This window comes from Manduca sexta, chromosome 15 (assembly GCF_014839805.1).
Source record: "Manduca sexta isolate Smith_Timp_Sample1 chromosome 15, JHU_Msex_v1.0, whole genome shotgun sequence".
NCBI lineage: Eukaryota > Metazoa > Arthropoda > Insecta > Lepidoptera > Sphingidae > Manduca > Manduca sexta.
Genome location: NC_051129.1, coordinates 489,289 through 507,808, shown reverse-complemented (window position 1 = coordinate 507,808; position 18,520 = coordinate 489,289). Strand labels below are relative to the sequence as shown.

Sequence of the window (18,520 nt, the reverse complement as noted above, 5' to 3'; positions counted from 1 at the left end):
GTTAACCGCCGCCCAAAACCTAGAAACACCATGTTTAATTTTTTTTCTATTGTTACGGATTACTTCTTATTGATTCAATTTTTTATATTATGGTAGCTTTTATTTATTTATTCTCGCTCGCGGCTTCGCCCGCGTGAAGGAGTTTTCCGGGATAAAATTCCGGCTATATATTTTCCCGGGATAGTAACCTATAACCTTCCCAGGGTCTTAAACTATCTTCCATACCAAATTTTGATGTCACGTCCCTTTCCAGTGGGAACAGGATAAAATGTATCCTATGTCCGTCTCGTGGTTCTAAGCTACCTCTCCACCAATTTTCAGCCAAATCGGTTCAGCCGTTCTTGACTTATAAATAGTGTAACTAACACAACTTTCTTTTATATATATATAGATATTCGAAAAACAGACAGAACAATATTAGCCATAAAATAGATTAACACCAAATTTCGCACATTCCAGGAAAGTTTCCAAAACAAGGTAGCGCATGCTAAGTCAAAAAGTAAACAAGCACGAACAATAAAACAGTAGTAAAAAGTATTGTTTTTTTTGTTACTGTTGCTTTATTCGTCCGTAATACTGCATAATATCATTGAAACTAAATTACCTCAAGCCAGAGAATATTTAACCTACGAGCCAGATTTTAATAATGCCATAAGTATTTCTTTTATTTATTACATGATATAATGAATATGTCAAAATCAAAGAATTTATCGTTGTAGTATTCACTTACTCTACTAATAAAAGCATTACCTCCATAATTTGTACGATTTATAGAGCGGTGGACAAGGGTGTTGTTACGGGAATTAAAACAGGGACATCTAAATAATATATTATTTATTCGACCACTTCCTACACTCGTCAATATGGTTGAGGAGGCCGAAGGCTGGCACATACGTCATACTCGTGAACAGGTGCTGCTTGTGTGGACTGTTCTGCAGATTTCGGTTGCTATTACGTATTGCTAGGGGTATTATAAGTAAGTATTATATTTCATGATTCCTGAGAGAATTGTGCACTCGTATGGAAATTTCTTTTATTACCTAAATGAACTTTTGCAAGCATACAAATGAACTGCTCTAAATAGCAATAAAAAAACAATTGTAATTTTTTTTCTTCCATTTATCATGTATATGTTAAACTGATTTTGTCAAGAGCAACACCAGAGTTTCTTGACCGTTCTTCTCTGGTGAGAACTACTTTCCGAACTGATAGAGTTAATATGGACGAAATCTATTTTTAGATAATATACATGATTATGTATAACATTTTACGGATTCAAATAAATCATTTCATTTCATTTCAGTTACGGAGAATCAATACAGTAGTTCATAATTTTAAATAAATCAATTGACCTCTCATAAGCCTGCGATCTGCGAGGGACATTTAGTGAATTTAATGGAGGAAAAAAAATATAGTTTAATTTGCAGACATTTATAGTAAAAAAAACAGCGCATTGATTGAATAACTTATATTTAATGGTAAATACATAAAAATTCACATATTCCTGCATGTCACTACGTTGTACAGTTACACATATTATCGTATGAAGGAGCGATGTCGCGGCCCGCGCTGCATGCGGCCTCCTCCCCAGCCCATGCCTCCTGCAGAACACCACATTACACTTTAGAACTTGAATTGGGAGGCGGAGGATATGAGAAGACCTACCAATATATGCAGCAAAAAAAGAGAGTAGATACACACCAAAAAACACAACTGCTAACGCCATCTATCCTTTAAGATGCAAAAGAATACAAGTGCTGGAGCCATCTTTTATTAAAAACCCATAAATAAAAAGTATTATTGAATTCTTAATTATAAAAAGAAAGGAAGACAAAAAATATTTTTTATGTGTGTCTATAGTACCCATAATTTCTTAAATAAAGAGACAAGACAATTGAAAACGCTACGGACATTTGTATCATAATACGGACAATAGTTACTGTAATAAAATATCCATACCCATCATATACTGCGAAGTGGGCGCGAAGTGTCCGAAGTGCGAGCCGCCCATCTCCCACGCGCCGCGACCTCTACTGTGAAATATTACACACTAAGTACGCACTAATATTGTAACAAACATTCATAATTACTAGAGTTTCTGCTGAAATGTGCTGTGAGAGCACAGAATATATTTAGTAAAGATTGGTTACAATAAAGTCTCCATAATAAAATATGGTAGTGTCCACCATACTGCTTAGTACGAATATAGGAAGGCATAAACCTAGCTATTATCAAGGGAAATAATATGTCCCATTTGTCAAATTATTAACTGACCAACACTATATATATATTCTGCCGGCCTAGCATGCGCATCACGAGATATCTCGATAACGAGAGTAGACAAATTGTCGATGTCGATTAATATCTCGTTTTCTCTAACATGCGCACCACGATCGACAAATTCCTCGTTGAAGACATAAGTTTACTCGTGAAGACAAACCGATGTTGCCCATTGAAATATATATTCTAAACATTTTATTTTCTAATATAGCTACAATGGTTTTAGTTCATTCAATTTTTATAGATCTATGATCCAATTAGGTTCTTTTGACGTTTTATGTGACAGTTTATGTCATAACAAAGAGCATAATGTAAATAAAAAACGTAAATAAGTAAACAAATTCAAAATTAATAATAATATTGTACAATATAATAAGGATTCTAACACAAAATAACAGTTCCGCCCTATTTTGGAGTACGAAGTAACAAGACACAAATCAAATAAAATCTAATAAGACAATTATTTGTACGAGTATATGGTGCCCAAGCCGGACTTTACCTCGGGTGACTACGCCCCGCCGTGAGAACGATGTACCATAATGCCTAATGGAATCAGTAGTGCAATCGGGAAGGAGATGACTGTGGCTTTGGGCCTCACAAAATACCCAATTGATGTAAGTATAGTGAAACAATAACCTTAATAGCAAAACACCAATGTTGTAAGTTGAACTTTGCAGCCACAAAGCTCAAGTTTGTTCTTATTCGATGGTAATTGATGTTTTTTAGTATTAGTGTTTATTAAAATATGAAGCAAGTATATATTTTCTTTTTGTTTTAGCTCCGTGAATCAAGTCCCTCTACATTCATTGGAATGTCCCCAGCCCAGCAGTCAACACCATGTTGAAGAGCTTACCAAATACTACTCCCAAAAAGTTTTTTAGTTGCTCGGTTTGAACTTAATACTAACCAGTTTTTTTAAAATAAACTACATTTTTTAAATACTTAATATCATGTATATATATTTCGTTAGGTATCTTTATTTATACACTAGATAAAACATCTGTATGTTAGGAAATTTGGTTCTGTTCTGTTGGTTTAAGAAATTAATAATATAAGTAAACTGCAGCAATTACTTGAGAGTGCCATTTCTGTTTCTTGTAAGTGTTCATAGTATTTCATTACAGTAATTGTAGGAAATTTGTTGTATAGCAAGTTATTATAAAATATTCTATTGTTGCCTAAATTTGTGTAGAAGATTTTGTTATAATAATGAAAACTATCTTGATATTTAAAATGTGAATATAATAAAATATACATTATTTACATAGGAAAATATCTATTTATTAGAATTGAGGTCATCCTGCTTGAGAGACACTTGCAGGTACTGATAATTGTACAGGTTCTTCTCACACATCATGGTCATTTATAATAGTTTCCTCCATTGGAACACTGTAACATAAAATACTGCATTACCTACAGTTACTTAACAATAGTAATATAATGTGAAGTTGTACCAGTGGTAAAATAATATAGTCAAACAACAATTTGAAACAGTGTATAACCATATATCCATTATTGTTAAGTCCATCAGTATACAATCAGTGTAAATGAAGTTTTTAATAAAGAAATAAAGCAAGATATTGTTTGTTTATATTGTTAAGTTGCATAGTAATAGTATCTTCTCCGATACATGGCATTCACATTAAGAGTTTTGCTGTTTGAATCCATAATGTGACATTTTTTGGTAACATATAGGTACTAGTTTTGCAAAACATAATGGTAAAACAAGTTACTCATTTGTATTTGTAGTATTAAAATAAACAAAATTAAAACTGCAATTAATCTGATTAAATAGCTCTTATTACCTCATTAGTTGGCACACTAATTTAATTTTTATGAAAGGTAACACGCTATGTATTAATTGTGAAGATATTTCTCAAAGTACATTCATTTTTTATTTCTATTAACTCTAATAATTAATTAATAGTACATTACCAGTTGAACCTTGGTGTCGCAGGCATCCTTCCTCATTTTTTGATATTGTGCACTTTGTGGCTCATTAGGAGGTAATATTTTTATATGGGTACAATCTAAGAGCCCTAACGTACCTTGCACGTAAAATTCACGAGTCTCACCTAAAAAAAATAAAAATGATTCCATTATCTATAAATCAAAATACTTCAATTGATATTAAACTCAGCTACTTATGTAATTAAGTATGTAATAAATATCTTCAATTACCTTTAAACGGACGGCTATGCCTTTGGCTTGAGACTCCAAATCGGGAGCAAACTTTTCTTTAATATACAATGCCATTTGTTTTGTAGCAAAGGATATCATAAATCAATTAAGTATAATATGTGTTCTTTTCACTTTACACGCCTGTCGTTTGTCGTATATCGTTATTATTTTACTATAGTAAGATACCACCATCGCGTTTTAACGAATAAATTAAATTGATAATTTTCTCGGTTTATCTCTTCGTACAATATCAAAGAAGACAAATATCTCGTTTACGTTGTGTCAAAAAACGATAAAATTATTTGCTCATGTTAGGGTTTGTAGACAAAAATACCACAGATTAATAAAACATTAATTTTTCTCTACTTTTCTCGTGACAAGTCGAGAAAATGAGCGCGCATGTTAGTGTCGGTAGACATATAGAGATAAACGACAAAATCACGAGAAAAAGTGTCGACAAAATTTTGTCGTCGTGCGCATGCTAGGCCGGCTGGTCCTAAGTCCCCACGGCGGGGCAGAGGGTAGACACAAAGTTACGCCATTCCTGTCTGTCTTGCGCCTTCCGCTTAACTTCACTCCAGGTGAAACCGATGCTCTTGGCTTCTGCCGCAATCGAGCGCCGCCAGGTTTGCTTAGGCCGGCCACGCTTTCGGCGGCCTTGGGGATTCCAATCCAAGGCTTGCCTTGGTATGTGATCCGAATCCCTACGCAAGGTATGACCGATCCAGCTCCATTAGCGACGTCGGATCTGCAAATCGACTGGATCTTCGTGGCACTCCCTCCACAGGTCTATATTGGCGATAGTGTCCGGCCAGAAGATCTTCAGGATTTGTCGCAAGCATCTGTTTATAATGACTTGGAGTTGTTGTGTGATCGCTTTGGTGACTTTCCACGTCTCACATCCATACAGCAGCACGCTTTTCACATTGGTGTTAAATAGTCTTAGTTTCACTCTACGGGAGAGGTGTTTTGACTGCCATACTGGACGGAGACGAGCGAACGCACCTTTAGCTTTAGCAATCCGAGAAGCCACATCTAAGTCTGTTCCTCCAGATTCTGACACGACACTACCAAGATAGGTGAAGCTCTGCACTCTTTCCACTTCTGTATCGCCTATAAAGAGCGGTCTGTCATCACAAGCTCCACTTCTCATGTCCTTTGTTTTCCGCACATTAATTTTTAATCCCACTGACGCTGCTTCTCTCCGCAACTCATCCAATTTAGTCTGCATATCCACACGGCGATGACTAAGTAGGCACAGGTCATCAGCGTAGTCCAAATCGTGTAGGTGTTCTGTTAGACCCCATTCGATGCCATGTTGTGGTGAGTTGTTAATGCGTGACATAACACCATCAAGCACAATAAGGAAGAGCAGCGGAGACAGGAGACATCCTTGGCGTACTCCTGAATATACTGAGATCTTTTCGGATATAAGCCCATGATGTCGAACTCTGCACGAGTAATCCAAGTATGCTGCCTTGATCAGGTTGATGATCTTTACAGGAACTCCAATCGCCTCTAGACGTGACCAGATAGCAGTCCACCGAAGCGTATCAAAGGCCTTCTCAAAGTCGACACAGAGAGAATATATCTCCCTTTGGAATTCAGCTCCTTGTTCTAGAATGATACGCAGCGTGTTGATCTGGTCAATGCATGATCTTCCAGGACGAAAACCGGCTTGTTCTTTGCGTAACAGTGGTTCTACAGCGTTTGATAACCGATTCAGAAGTATCTTACATAGCACTTTAGAGGGGGTAGATAACAGAGTGATACCCCGCCAGTTGCTGCAGTTACTCAGATCTCCTTTCTTTGGCACCGTCACAAGTAGCCCAGTTCGCCAATCATCGGGCATGACTTCATCGCGCCAAATTTTTTGTATGAGAGGAGTCAGCAAGTTTGTGGCTGTTTGTATGTCACCTTGAAGCATTTCAGCGGCTATGAGATCCTCCCCAGGGGCTTTATTTGTTTTTAGTCCCATGATAGCATCACGTACTTCAATGTAAGTTGGTACCTCGTGGTCAATGTTCAGTAGTTGGGGAGCTGGGGTGGGAGCCCCGGCCGTAGGCGTCTCTACTGCGTCAGCAGGTACGCGAAAAACTTCTTTAAAGTGTTCTGTCCAGCGACGTAGTTGGCCCTCAGATGTTACAATGAGTTTCCCATAGCTGTCTTTTAGGGGGTATTGCTTGGGGCGGTTATTACCTGATAAAGCTTTTGTTGCACGATACAGTTCTCCCAGATCACGCTTTTTTTGCAGCGATTTCAGATTTATCTGCCATTTGGTATGTCCAGTTGCGTTATACTGACCAACACTAGTTATCATTAATTCCAACGTCACGTTGATAAGGCAAATTAAAAACATTTTTTTCAATTAATTATTTTTTAAATATTGTGTCAATACACGTTGATGATAGATAGTAGTACAAGTGTTGACTCACATGTGCCTGTAGTGCGCGTGCATCGGCGCGGCGGAGGCGAAGCGCCCGCGGTCCGGCGCCGACATGCCGCCGCGACGGACGCCTCTGGAACTACACAACACACACACTTCATAAATGTGCTAATATACAAAATAGCATCTTTCCCCCTTATTCATAGACGTTTTTTATCTAACGACCTAGTAAAGCTGTGATAACAAGTCTGTTTCTCAGTGCTGACGGCATGGCAGTCTTCTCAGTGGGTAGACATAGGGCTGTTGTGATTGGCTAATATTGAGATACAATAATAATAGCCAATCACAACGGCCCTATGTCTGTTTCTCAGTGCCGTTGGGCACTGAGAAACAGGCTTGTTATCACAGCTTTACACCGTCCTTAGATAAAAAAACGTTTATGAATAAGGGGGTTTATTTTTATAAAATGCAGCATAAGGTGTAAAAAAAACTAGTGTTATTTTCACGATTGTAGGTTCTTGAGCTTTATCTAAATTTGAACTTAGGTGTGATTGAGAATATAAGAAATCAAAATACGATTGTCTTACAACCATTTGGTGAAAATACTTTTATATTATAAAATTTTTTAAATACGTCCAATGAAAGTAAAATATATAATTTAATAACTGAATATTATGATGGTATACATGCCACAGTACAGTGTGCGCCGGTACCTGTTGTGCGAGTAGGAGTGGTGCAGCGCGGTGAAGTCGTCGACGTGCAGCGAGGGCGGGCGCGAGGTGTTCGGCGGCCGCGAGCGGAACGCGTCCGCGCCCTCGCCGCGCCCGCGACACACCGACACTGCCAACACACTTGTGTCATATATTATGCACAATTTAGAGCTTAAGTATTCTTTATAATGATTGTGTTCTGTGTTATGCCTTTTGTTAAATTAAAAAAAAAACAGCTGGCGAACAACTCCAACACAACCATGTGGTGTAACCATAAAACTACACTTAATACCAAAAACCTGATCCATACGATAGTCCACTCAAATTGTTTGCCACCTACTATATCACATGATTACACAAAATTCAGAGATTTACAGAGTCATGTTACTTAGCATTGACAGATTAAACCATATATTCGTCTTTACCTCTACTGACATTGTGCCAAAAATCCGTGAATAACGAATAGTTATACCCAAAATCCCAGTTTAATTTTTATGATCTTTTTAACATTTTGTAGTTTAGCGTGAATATAACTTGTGCGTTTGTGTATTTATGAATGAAAGTGTGATGTTGCCGCTGCGACGAATTCTCTTAGAGAAACAATAGAGGTATTAGAGCAGGTAGAACTAAAAAATATTTTTAATGGTATTAATTTTGTTTGAATCATACACTTTTTTATTTTACATCACGGTTTATGTTACTTATTATAAAGAATTTCTTTGACAAAATAAATATATGGTGTCTTTTAGTAACGCAATGTCAAAATGACCCTGTATATGTATACTTCTTAACGGAAATTGAAACAATAAATAGTAGCATACATGATGTTCTGACTCAGAGCAGTCAACCATTTCAAGGCATAGGTCATGAATATAAAAAAATATATATCTGGAGATTAAACATTCCACATAGTGTTAGGGTTCTTATTTTCACCATACTCATAGTCTTAAAAACAAATATAATGAATGTGCGTCTGAAATTTAAAATACCACTATAGGATGTCATAATTCAAAATACTATGCCATACCTAAAAAAAATATTAAAATATAGTATGCCAAGTTTACACCGCTTTACAATATTAGAATTTTTATAACAGCCAATTTGAGGCTTTATACTGTGTGACTTTAAGGTAGTGGTATATAGAGGTGTTGTCTCACCGGCGGGGCGCTTGTCGTCGCTGGGGCGCGCCTCGGGCCGCGTGTCGAGACAGCCGGCCAGCCTGCGCACGGCGCTGCTCAGCGCCTCCGCCCCGCACCCCGCCGCGCCGCCGGCCCCGCCCCCGGGGCCCGCGCCTGCGCCCGCGCCCGCCGACAGATACGTGTTCGCGATCTCCATTATATCGCACGACACCTGCAATAAAATACAACTTTGAGGAAATTGTATGTAGAGTAGTAGCACCACCAGCCTCGTCACTCTATTCACGTTTAAATTTAATTGGATAATAGTTGAAAAAAAAATGTTTTATAATATTGAGGGCATGGTCAACAATTTTCTATGAAAATGAACTCTTTTCTCTATATGTAATATATTAATCATAAAATCAAAACCTAACCATACTCACCAACTCATGATCATTGGCATCATCTTCGCCAGTTATGGCGGGTACGTTGAGCCAGTAACTGGAGGTGAGTCGCTCGTCACTCGCCTCTCCGATGGCGTACACTGTCCTCGAGGCGAACTGGGAGACGAGAGTGTCAGGCGCCGGCAGGGGGACGTCGGGGACTTCTGCAGGAGGAGTGAGAGGCGCGTCCGTTATCTTCTGTACGTGGCTGATGAGGAACTTGGCGGCTTGGGCGTCTTCGTCAGCGTTCCTCTCCTGAAAAACATAACGAAATAACTGTCAGTGATGTTCCTGATGCATGACTTTCTTCTGATCAATTAAAAAAAAATAATCATTTACTTGTTATAACTGTTAAAGCTATGGACAATATGATTTAATATTTAAATAGGCAACAGTTGCTGTTGTCCACTTATTAGAACTCAAACATATAAATGCTTTTTTACATACCTTCAATGTCTTCTCCAAAGTCAAGACCGGATGGTCAGGCACCGACGGCGAGTACCCGACCATATCCGCCATCTCGTTCATGGTCAGCACTGACTTCCTGCCCACGACTCCGCCTTCCCCTTCCTCCCCCTTCAATATCCTTATCAGATCTAAATACAGGCTCAAGCATTCAGCTTTATCCTCCCCAGGTCCTTCTAAAGCCCATTTGAAAAACTTTCCTAAAGACTCCCTCCTTTTGTTCACAAACTTCCTGAACTGCTGAAAACCGTACTCATGTTCGGTCAGGACAAAATATGCTCGCAGTATAGACTGTGCGACAGCACTTGTCTTTGTCCCGGACTCCAAACAGTCTGCGGTAGATTCCAGGAATGCATTCAGAGCATCTCTATTTGGCAATGAATTTGCCAGCAGTGTATCTGGTGGCGAAGTTAGTGGGGTTAACGTGATTTCCACTTCGCAGAAAGCCGCTAAAGCATGCGCTGCGAACTCTTGAGCCGCTGAATGCTCACTGGAACTATTTGAGAGGGACAGAACTCCGCACAGGGCTGTCTGCACATCGGCCGACCGAGGCCCCCCAGTGTTCATAGCATGAAGCACAGCACATTTAACGGGGGCGTGCGACACCAAACAAGCTAAGAATTCCAAAACTCTTGCAGCACTTGCTGTGGCTGGTTCTCCTGCTTTGAATTCCCTAACTACTGCTCCCACAGCCGCTTTAGCGACAGTTGCTGCTGTGTTTGGCGCTAAATCAGCGATTTGCACGCACACCCGTCGCAGCATGTGCACGACAGGCCTGTACGTCGACATGCATATTATCTGGATCATATCAGTCAGATCGTTATACAAGGCGTGGAGATGCGCTGACCACAGTCTCCTCTCGTTCGAAGCATCAGCTAACTCTCGATCAGTCGGTGCAGTTTTTGCTTGCATCGGTAGGGGCAAGGGAAGCAGCTCCGAGAAGACAAGAAGTCCGGGTACAAATGTATACGGTGCTGTCATCGTATACTGTATGACTTCGGAGCAGAGTGAGGTCCAAGGTCCTCGACGGATTGAATCGCCATCATTGGCATCGTCTGCTATAGGCTGAGCGTAAGCTAGCAATGCTCTTACGGCAGCCTCTGCCGCTTTTGCTGCTGTTCTGTACCCCACTGAACCTATCGGAAATGCCTTAGCAATACCATAAGTCTTGAGTAAAACTGGTGCCGCTGTCAAATCTCTGAACCTTGGTCCTCGACAACGAACAACTCTGGCCAACATTTCGTCCAACAATCTCAGACATGGGTAGATTATTTGGGCTAATTGCAGTCCCTTTACTGAAGCGAAGAAAGAAGTATGCATACTAGGTTGGTCGAAGTGTGCAGCCAATCTGTCTAATATGCCTGCGAGATGAGCGACTCCGTCCAACGAGAATAATTGTAGGACGTTGTATTTATACTTGAGTTCCACATATTCCTCTATAGTTGATTCGTTTGCGATAGTTGTATTTGAATCATTGTCAGATATGCAGAAATGTCTTAAGATCCTCAAGCAGGTCATCAGTTCCCCAGGCAAATCTGGAGCATGCTCAGAACTAGCCTTAAGAATCTCCACACATTCGGCCATGTCGTCTCCTGATATAAGAGATATTTTCTCCACGGGTTTTAAATATGGGATCACTTCTTGAAGAACGCTGGACACGCTTGGCTCAAATCTGTCATGTTCTTTTGACACGTTGATTAATCTTTGGCCGTATTTCTTAAGGAACGGCACGTTAGCAGAAAAGCGAACTGCTGACACGATCAGTTCAATAGCATAAGCTTTCGCCGGTGATTTCTGTTTTGATGGTGATTCACTTTTGTTTTTCGTCTTCAGATCATTTTCGAATACTTCCACTAGACATTCTGCATTGTCTCTCATTACGATTACATCTGGCACGGCTGTTTTGCCGATACTACCAAAGCTAAGACAGTAAAGCGACTGTAATCGATCTATAAGTTCATTTTCATCCAGCTTCTCATCCTTTCCGGCTTGCAAATCAGCGATCGATTGCAGGTAGTACAAAGCTTTTAACTTATAAGCCATTTCGAGTCCCAGTATCTGCAGGTCACTGTAGTTACTCAAATCATGAGGGTAAATATATTCTTCTGTGTTCTGCTGACCGTATGGCTGAATCAATGTTTTGAACAGTAACTCACTTAACTCCATATTCATATACAAAAAGTTGAGACCATTTTGAGAGTTGATTAGTTCATGGATTAAATCGTGTATGGGGCTGACAACAATTAAATTGTTGCAAGTAGTCGGACAAGTGAGCAAATACAAACAGACTTCGAGTACGTGGTGGCTGTTGAAAAATTCAAGCAACGTCTCGTTCGAGCATTCTTTGTTGATTTCGAATTGAGCGGATACTGGCAAAAATCTTTTTGGCTGCGATAGATAAAGACATTGCGAGCGATACATGTGCAGAATCTCTCCGAGGGAATGGATGATGAATTCAATATCAGATTCTGGAAGATCCGCATCATCATTTTGACCGTTCTTTGCCGATTTATTAAAATTCATAACCAAATCATGCAATTTGCTCAGCAGCTCGTACATATTCAACTTTTTAATCAATGCACTGATGGCAAACTTTATTCTGGCCAGTGGATTTGTTTGCATCATCGAAATAAGTGCCTGATAGCCATTTTTAGGTTTCTTATCTGTCTCGTTCTTGTCAAATTTTGGGTAAATAGCTTCTTTCATAAAATGTTCAATAGATACCTTTGAAGATAAACATGCGTTCAACGCTTTAAGAATCATGAGACGTATGCTAAGTGCCATATATTCTTTAGAATACATATCAAGAAGTAACATCGGCATATTAATGCCCGCCTTTAGTAACAGAGACATCACGGTACCATTGTGTTTGTGGGACATTAGGGCTTCGGCATGCCGTATGCCACATTTCATGTGCCTTATTTTGTATGTAGGTTGCTGTTGAGACAATGCGTTCTCGAAACTAAGACCGATCTTGCAAAAAGCTACTAAGAATTTATAAATTTCAGCAAATTCGTCATCTGCACTTGGATTTTGGAATATTCTGAGCATGATATCTGTATTTTTAGAGAGGTTTGTCATTGAAACGAACAGTTGTTCGCACTGAAGCACCCATTCTTCTCGCAATGTATTATCAATTTCAGCAAAAGGGCTAGTGTAGAGTTTCTGGTCTAACTTCTTGGACATTTCAGAGATCTTACACAGGTCTGCACTGGCATCACATAACTCGTCAAAGCTTGCTGTGAGAACATCTTTAGAGCTTTCCATCTTACCGCTCAAATAATGTATTTTGTTAATGTAGACATATTTTTTCCACTCGTCTTTGAAAGGATTAAAATATTTGATAATATCGTCAACTCCACAGTATTCATTGACGTCATACTCAATCTCCATATACGAAGAACCTTCAATGTCGTCGCATATGTCTTCATCGGAGAGAATAGGCTCAAACTGTTCAGCGTCCATCGACCTATCTTCGTCAGGATTACGATTTGGCGATTCAATAGCTTTATTAGCGTTGTCCACTATCGGAACAGTAACTAGACTGGAATGTGGGTCCACGTAAGGAGCATTTTCATGTTCCTGGGATGGACTACGTATTGAACTTTTGTGACGATAGCTTTGGTAAAAGTCTACCCTCGGTATCTGCTTTCCTCTGTCGTAATCGGCACCATCTTCCGAACGAATCGAGTTGATTGGGCTTGAAGCATCAGGATCCCTTGGAGACAGTGGTCTGCGGCTGCTTTCACCCGGAGGAGTCCTAGGTCGCTTTCTGGGATCATCACGACTTGGTGACCGGCTTCCGTAGCTAGATGCCCGGATACGACCATAGGGTGAATGCCTTTTTCTATCATACGGCCCTTGCTTTTCGTATGAAGGCGCACGTTTTTCGTAGGGCGACAAACGCTTCTCGTAACTCAACTTTCTTTCATATGAAGGCGCTCTTTTATCATAAGGAGACCTGCGTTCATACGGCACAGCGTCCTTTTCGTAGGAACCTCCGCGAGACCTCTCATAAGATGGATCGCGATGCCGTCTATAATCTTCCTTTTTGTAGGAACCTCGGTCCCAATCTCGGTCGTTGGACATTGCTCGCATTCTGTCTATGCTATGAGATCTGGAGCGACTGAGCGGGCGATATTCACCCTTAACTATGTATTCACGGTCGCGGCTTCGGGATCTAGAGCGCAGTCGCTCCATCCTATCATCCCTGTGCCTTGAAGACTCACGGCTGCGGCGGTCCAGCGACCGCCTCCTGCTTCGCCCCTGCCTATCCCTCTCATGGTCCAAAGCTCGAGGACTGAGCCTCATCCTATCCCCATCCCTCTCGCAGCTGATATCTCTGCCTTTATCCCACTCACTATCCATGTGATAAGTCCTCGGATCTTTAGGAGGCTCATTATCATAATAATCACCTCTGTACATCGGATTTTCATAGTTTTCAGGATAATTATTTGGCCCATATGTATCAGGGTTGCTGTTGGCAACATTGCCAGTGTAAGAGGGGATCTGGTTAGTGGATTCTTGGTTCCAGTCAGCTGGTGGTGGAACACTTGGTGGGGCCAGCTCTCTGGACACTGGCCGCTGGACAATTGGTGGTGGGTTAGCACCTACTGGTGTTTCAGGTAGCACTTGAGTAAGATTACCGTAGACTGCAAGGGTTATAGTGGTGTACCACCCTTGAAAGATATTAAAGGAAATAATTAGTACAAAATTTAAAAATAAAACACTAAATATCTACTTAAGATACATTTAAATAACAAGGGTAATGTAACTGATTTTGTTATAAAGTGAAGACTTCATTATCCAAACCTCAGTAGGGGACGGGACTCATTTTTGTTCTTTATTATTATCAAATATTTACGTTATATAAATTATAACACAGAAAGAATTATTTAAATCCGGTAAAAAATCAACAAGTTATAAGTCTTTCAATTTCGGTAGAAGGGGTAAGTAACAAGAAACAGAAAAGAGGCGCAATAACCACGTGTGACGTCATCGGGCATTACGAGGCGTGTGAAAGAAAGAGATGAAGCGAAATCCCACTTCACGCCCACTTCGGCACATAGTAATATTTGAAATATGAATTACTGGCTCATTTTTTAACCAATTTCAATGCAGTTTTCGCAAGAGGGTTTCTTTTTTGTATTATTAACCATTACATATAAAATAATGTGCAAAATCAAACACAGGATGGTCCCCTGTTATACAGATTATGTGAAAGATTTTATGAAACTCAAAAACTTCTTAATCAATTTTGAAAATTCTTTCACCAGTAAGAAACTAGACTACCTCTGAGTGCTATAAGCTACATTTTATCCTAGAAAAGGTCATTACTCATTAATTGAGTGTCCACTACACTATTAATTTGATTACACATAATAAAAATAATCATGTATTAATATATCAACTCTTTGTATTTTGGAAAACATTTTTGTTATACTACTAGACATTACATCGAAAAGTTGTCTTTTGTTTTTTATGGGCATGCTAAGATGTCCACTGCACTAGATGGTAAGTGAGATGGTGTCTAGATGGAGTAACCATTAACAAAAGATGATTATCTCTCACTAATTAATAGAATTATGCCGGCCGGTTCCATGCTGGATTTGCCCAATTGTTGGCTTCATTATATACTAACAATACTATGAACTGTGTTTTCAAAATACTGCCCAGAAACATATTATATTTCTCACCCTAATATAAGGAATTAAGTTTTATACTGCCTAGTAATAACACTGATAACAATTTTGTTCAAACTATAAGACTATAGTGTATGCATGTTTGCCCACATAAATAGACAAGGGGAGTCTATACTGACCCACCCTGGCATGTAAGAGACCTATCCCTCTTCTGCTCACTTGCTGGTAGTAAGATATCTTTTATATCCTCCCAGATAGCAAACACCATACACAAGGTGGTAAAACCGGTTATAATGGCGGTCCCTACATAAAGTATCAAATCTGCAAAATTGCATTTTGCAGATGCAATACTTCACACACGGACTGTGGAATAAACATCGCTTGTTGAGTGTTAATTACCATGGCGATAAGCACTTCGATCCTTATTCTCTTAAATAAATGCAGTTCATTTTAATGAGGACCGTTTAAATATCGCCAGTCCCTACGCAAAGTATTGAATCTGCAACATTGCATTTCGCAGATTCTATACTATACGTAGGGACCGTCAATTTAGTGGCCCACGTAAGTGTGTTGTGTTCTAAGATTGACCTGTGTAGATCCAGTTTTAACAGGCGGGCATAATTGTGTCCACTGTTGAGAGGTAATCATCTCTCGTCAGTCGACATTCCCACTCCACTTACCACCAGGTGCAGCAGGGTCACTTTGTCGTGCACATATAAAAAATAAACTCTTAATATGGTAATGGACATTCTGTTTGTAATTTCCTCCAGTATTGGAGTGATAAAGGTGGCATGAAGAGTTTATGTTACATTTATTTACTGTTTACATTTTAACGAAGGTATCAAACCTTATAATAATTAATGAAATAAACAAAACATAACTTCATTTAACTGTCATCACATTGAGCTACGGTGAATTCTACATGCGTTATTGATGTTTTTCTATCAGAACTTTAATGTCATTCTATTCATTATATTTCTGAAGTACCTAAGTGGAGTTGAAATGGTGCCGACATAACATTTTGTAATTGTGATGTAATTCCTTATTTAACAAAAGTTATGACTCCACTATCTTTACATAACAGGGGAGATAATATGTTTCATTACCATACCATAGGTCGTTTAAAGTAAATAGATTTTATTTTAGTAATAGATCCACAAAATTCATACCTCTGAGCACCAGTCCATCAGTGGGAATTCTGGGCTGATCCAAACCATTCCCACACTCCATATGTATCTGACCATTCTGGCAGTAGTCAAGGCTACCCAGGGCTTCGAAGGTAGACGCCCCTGGCTTACTCAAATCGTTTACAAAGAAATCTATGTGAAAGTTTGTAGGGTTTGTAGCTCCTAGCCGAACCCCACCCGGAAAGTCGCCCTGAACTCGCGCGCCCAGCGGTATTATACGGATTTCAGTCACATACACCGACTTTGGGAACTGCACTAAGTCCAAATTTAATTCCTGCAAGAAAATTCACGTTTGAAATACAAAACCTGCAAAGGCATGCAATTTTCATGTAATCTTTAAATACTTACCTCACTTGTGTCGTGGGAAAATGTGTCGAAGAATAACAAGTCTGGCTGTTCTGTATTCGTCATTTTTACTATAGTTTCATGTATTCACATATTTAACTAGTTTCCTCATGAAATAATAATCACAATAGTCGCGTCCCTTATCAAGAGTGTATTCCAGTTTCGTATTCATGTGTAAACAAGAAAATGAAAAAAAGTATGAGTATCAACATCTATCAGAAAGAGATAGTTAAGATAAAAATCTAAGCTTTGCTTGATACGGAATGCGTTGGACAATTGGTTCTGATTATTGCCAGTTATGAATTTACACGCGATAAAACTAAAGTTGCCATTTAAAAAGTTGTGAAAATATGTGTTTTTTTTATAAATTATATTTTATTATATACATACACCGAGGAATACCTTTCCTCTGTCTACGATTATGTCTAATTAATTTACCTAATGTAAAGTTCAATCTATATGTTAATATTTTATACTTATAACTTCTTCTATTGTATGTTGTTGACCGCCATATTATCGTTTAATAGTAATATATCAGTAGCCGAGCTTTTTAAGTGTAATTTGATGCACTTCGGCTTTAGGGATTTTGATTATAAACATGTTAAAAGCAGATAGACACTTACATTGCATATTTTTTTCCAATGACCTTTCAAAAGATTTAAAAAGGTATAGCTGATATCTATACGAGTAAGCTTACTTACAGCAATGTTACGGGTCATATAAAAAAAATCGTCTAATTCGCTGTTCACTCACAAGCAACCGTTCCTTTTTTGCATGCAACAGTTCGTTAGGTACTACCATTATTACCTATCGGATTTTGTTATTGTAAGCAGTAAGCACTTAGATTACAGGTGCGTTATGGATGACGTTAGTAAGTATGAAAATGTCTTCATCTATCTCAAATCGGTAACGGCGTACTCAGCAGCCTATGACTACGAAAAAAACAATTCTAATAATCGGAAAAATGGTATTACTTATTTCGATATCTAACATTCGCGTAAACATAAGGAGCCTGTTACTTTTCTATTCCAAGTTTTGGGTGGCATTGCTATTAAATTAAGATTAGGCTCAGCGCATACAGCCAATTGCAAGCGTCCAGGCCCACGTCATCACTTTATGCACTATCCATTTATTTAAAAACTGCTGATCTATTCTTAACAACGTTCGAAATAAAACTTGAATGTTTTTTACGCTACACTTGTTATTATAGAATAAGTTTTCCTTGTATCATCGTGCCAGGCGGTGTCAGGTTTGTTCCACGTACTGGGTATTTTGAACATTTAAGTAAGTACAAACTGCTTACAACAATATCCTCATTTGTGTTATTGGTGTTTCAATTTCTACAATCTTTATGATAGTACAATATTTTAAATTACCTACTATTCGCTACTTATTGTAATTTATAACCGCCGCATTGGTTAGAAGCAATCATTTATATTGGGCCATGAGTTTTTTTTCACACAAGAGTAAGCAAACTCAATTTCTTTGATAATAGTTTATGGCATGGGTCCAATTTAGGAATCGGACATTCGAAATTGTTAAGAATATTTTATATCTTTATTTTTTATATCTGTACAAAAATAAAAAGAACCACTACCTCCCTTTTTTCTGTTTCCCACCGTGGCAGTTAGTTCGCTACAAGTAACGTTATTAAGTAAATTATTTAATAATTTAATGTCCAACTACAACAAAATTTACTTATACCCGATTCATTTATCGTTTCAAAGAAGGAAGAGAGTTTTTTTTTATTAACACATATTTTA

General features: G+C 38.8%; 1 protein-coding gene across 2 annotated transcripts; it reads right to left on the bottom strand.

Moving 5' to 3' along the window:
• Positions 1-1,453: 1,453 nt before the first annotated feature.
• LOC115446432 (protein virilizer) lies at positions 1,454-16,936 on the bottom strand. 2 transcript variants are annotated; one of them, XM_037438839.1, is made up of 9 exons: positions 16,761-16,936; positions 16,395-16,686; positions 9,566-14,262; positions 9,119-9,373; positions 8,715-8,907; positions 7,561-7,687; positions 6,897-6,986; positions 1,960-2,033; positions 1,454-1,601 (listed from the first exon to the last, which is right to left on the bottom strand). In XM_037438839.1, exons 1-9 carry the CDS (start codon positions 16,821-16,823, stop codon positions 1,537-1,539), a joined length of 5,856 nt encoding a protein of 1,951 aa, XP_037294736.1. In that variant the 5' UTR covers positions 16,824-16,936; the 3' UTR covers positions 1,454-1,536. The 2 variants fall into 2 exon arrangements, with proteins under 2 accessions (XP_037294736.1, XP_037294737.1); XM_037438840.1 differs by having other exon boundaries at positions 1,960-2,030.
• Positions 16,937-18,520: the final 1,584 nt, after the last annotated feature.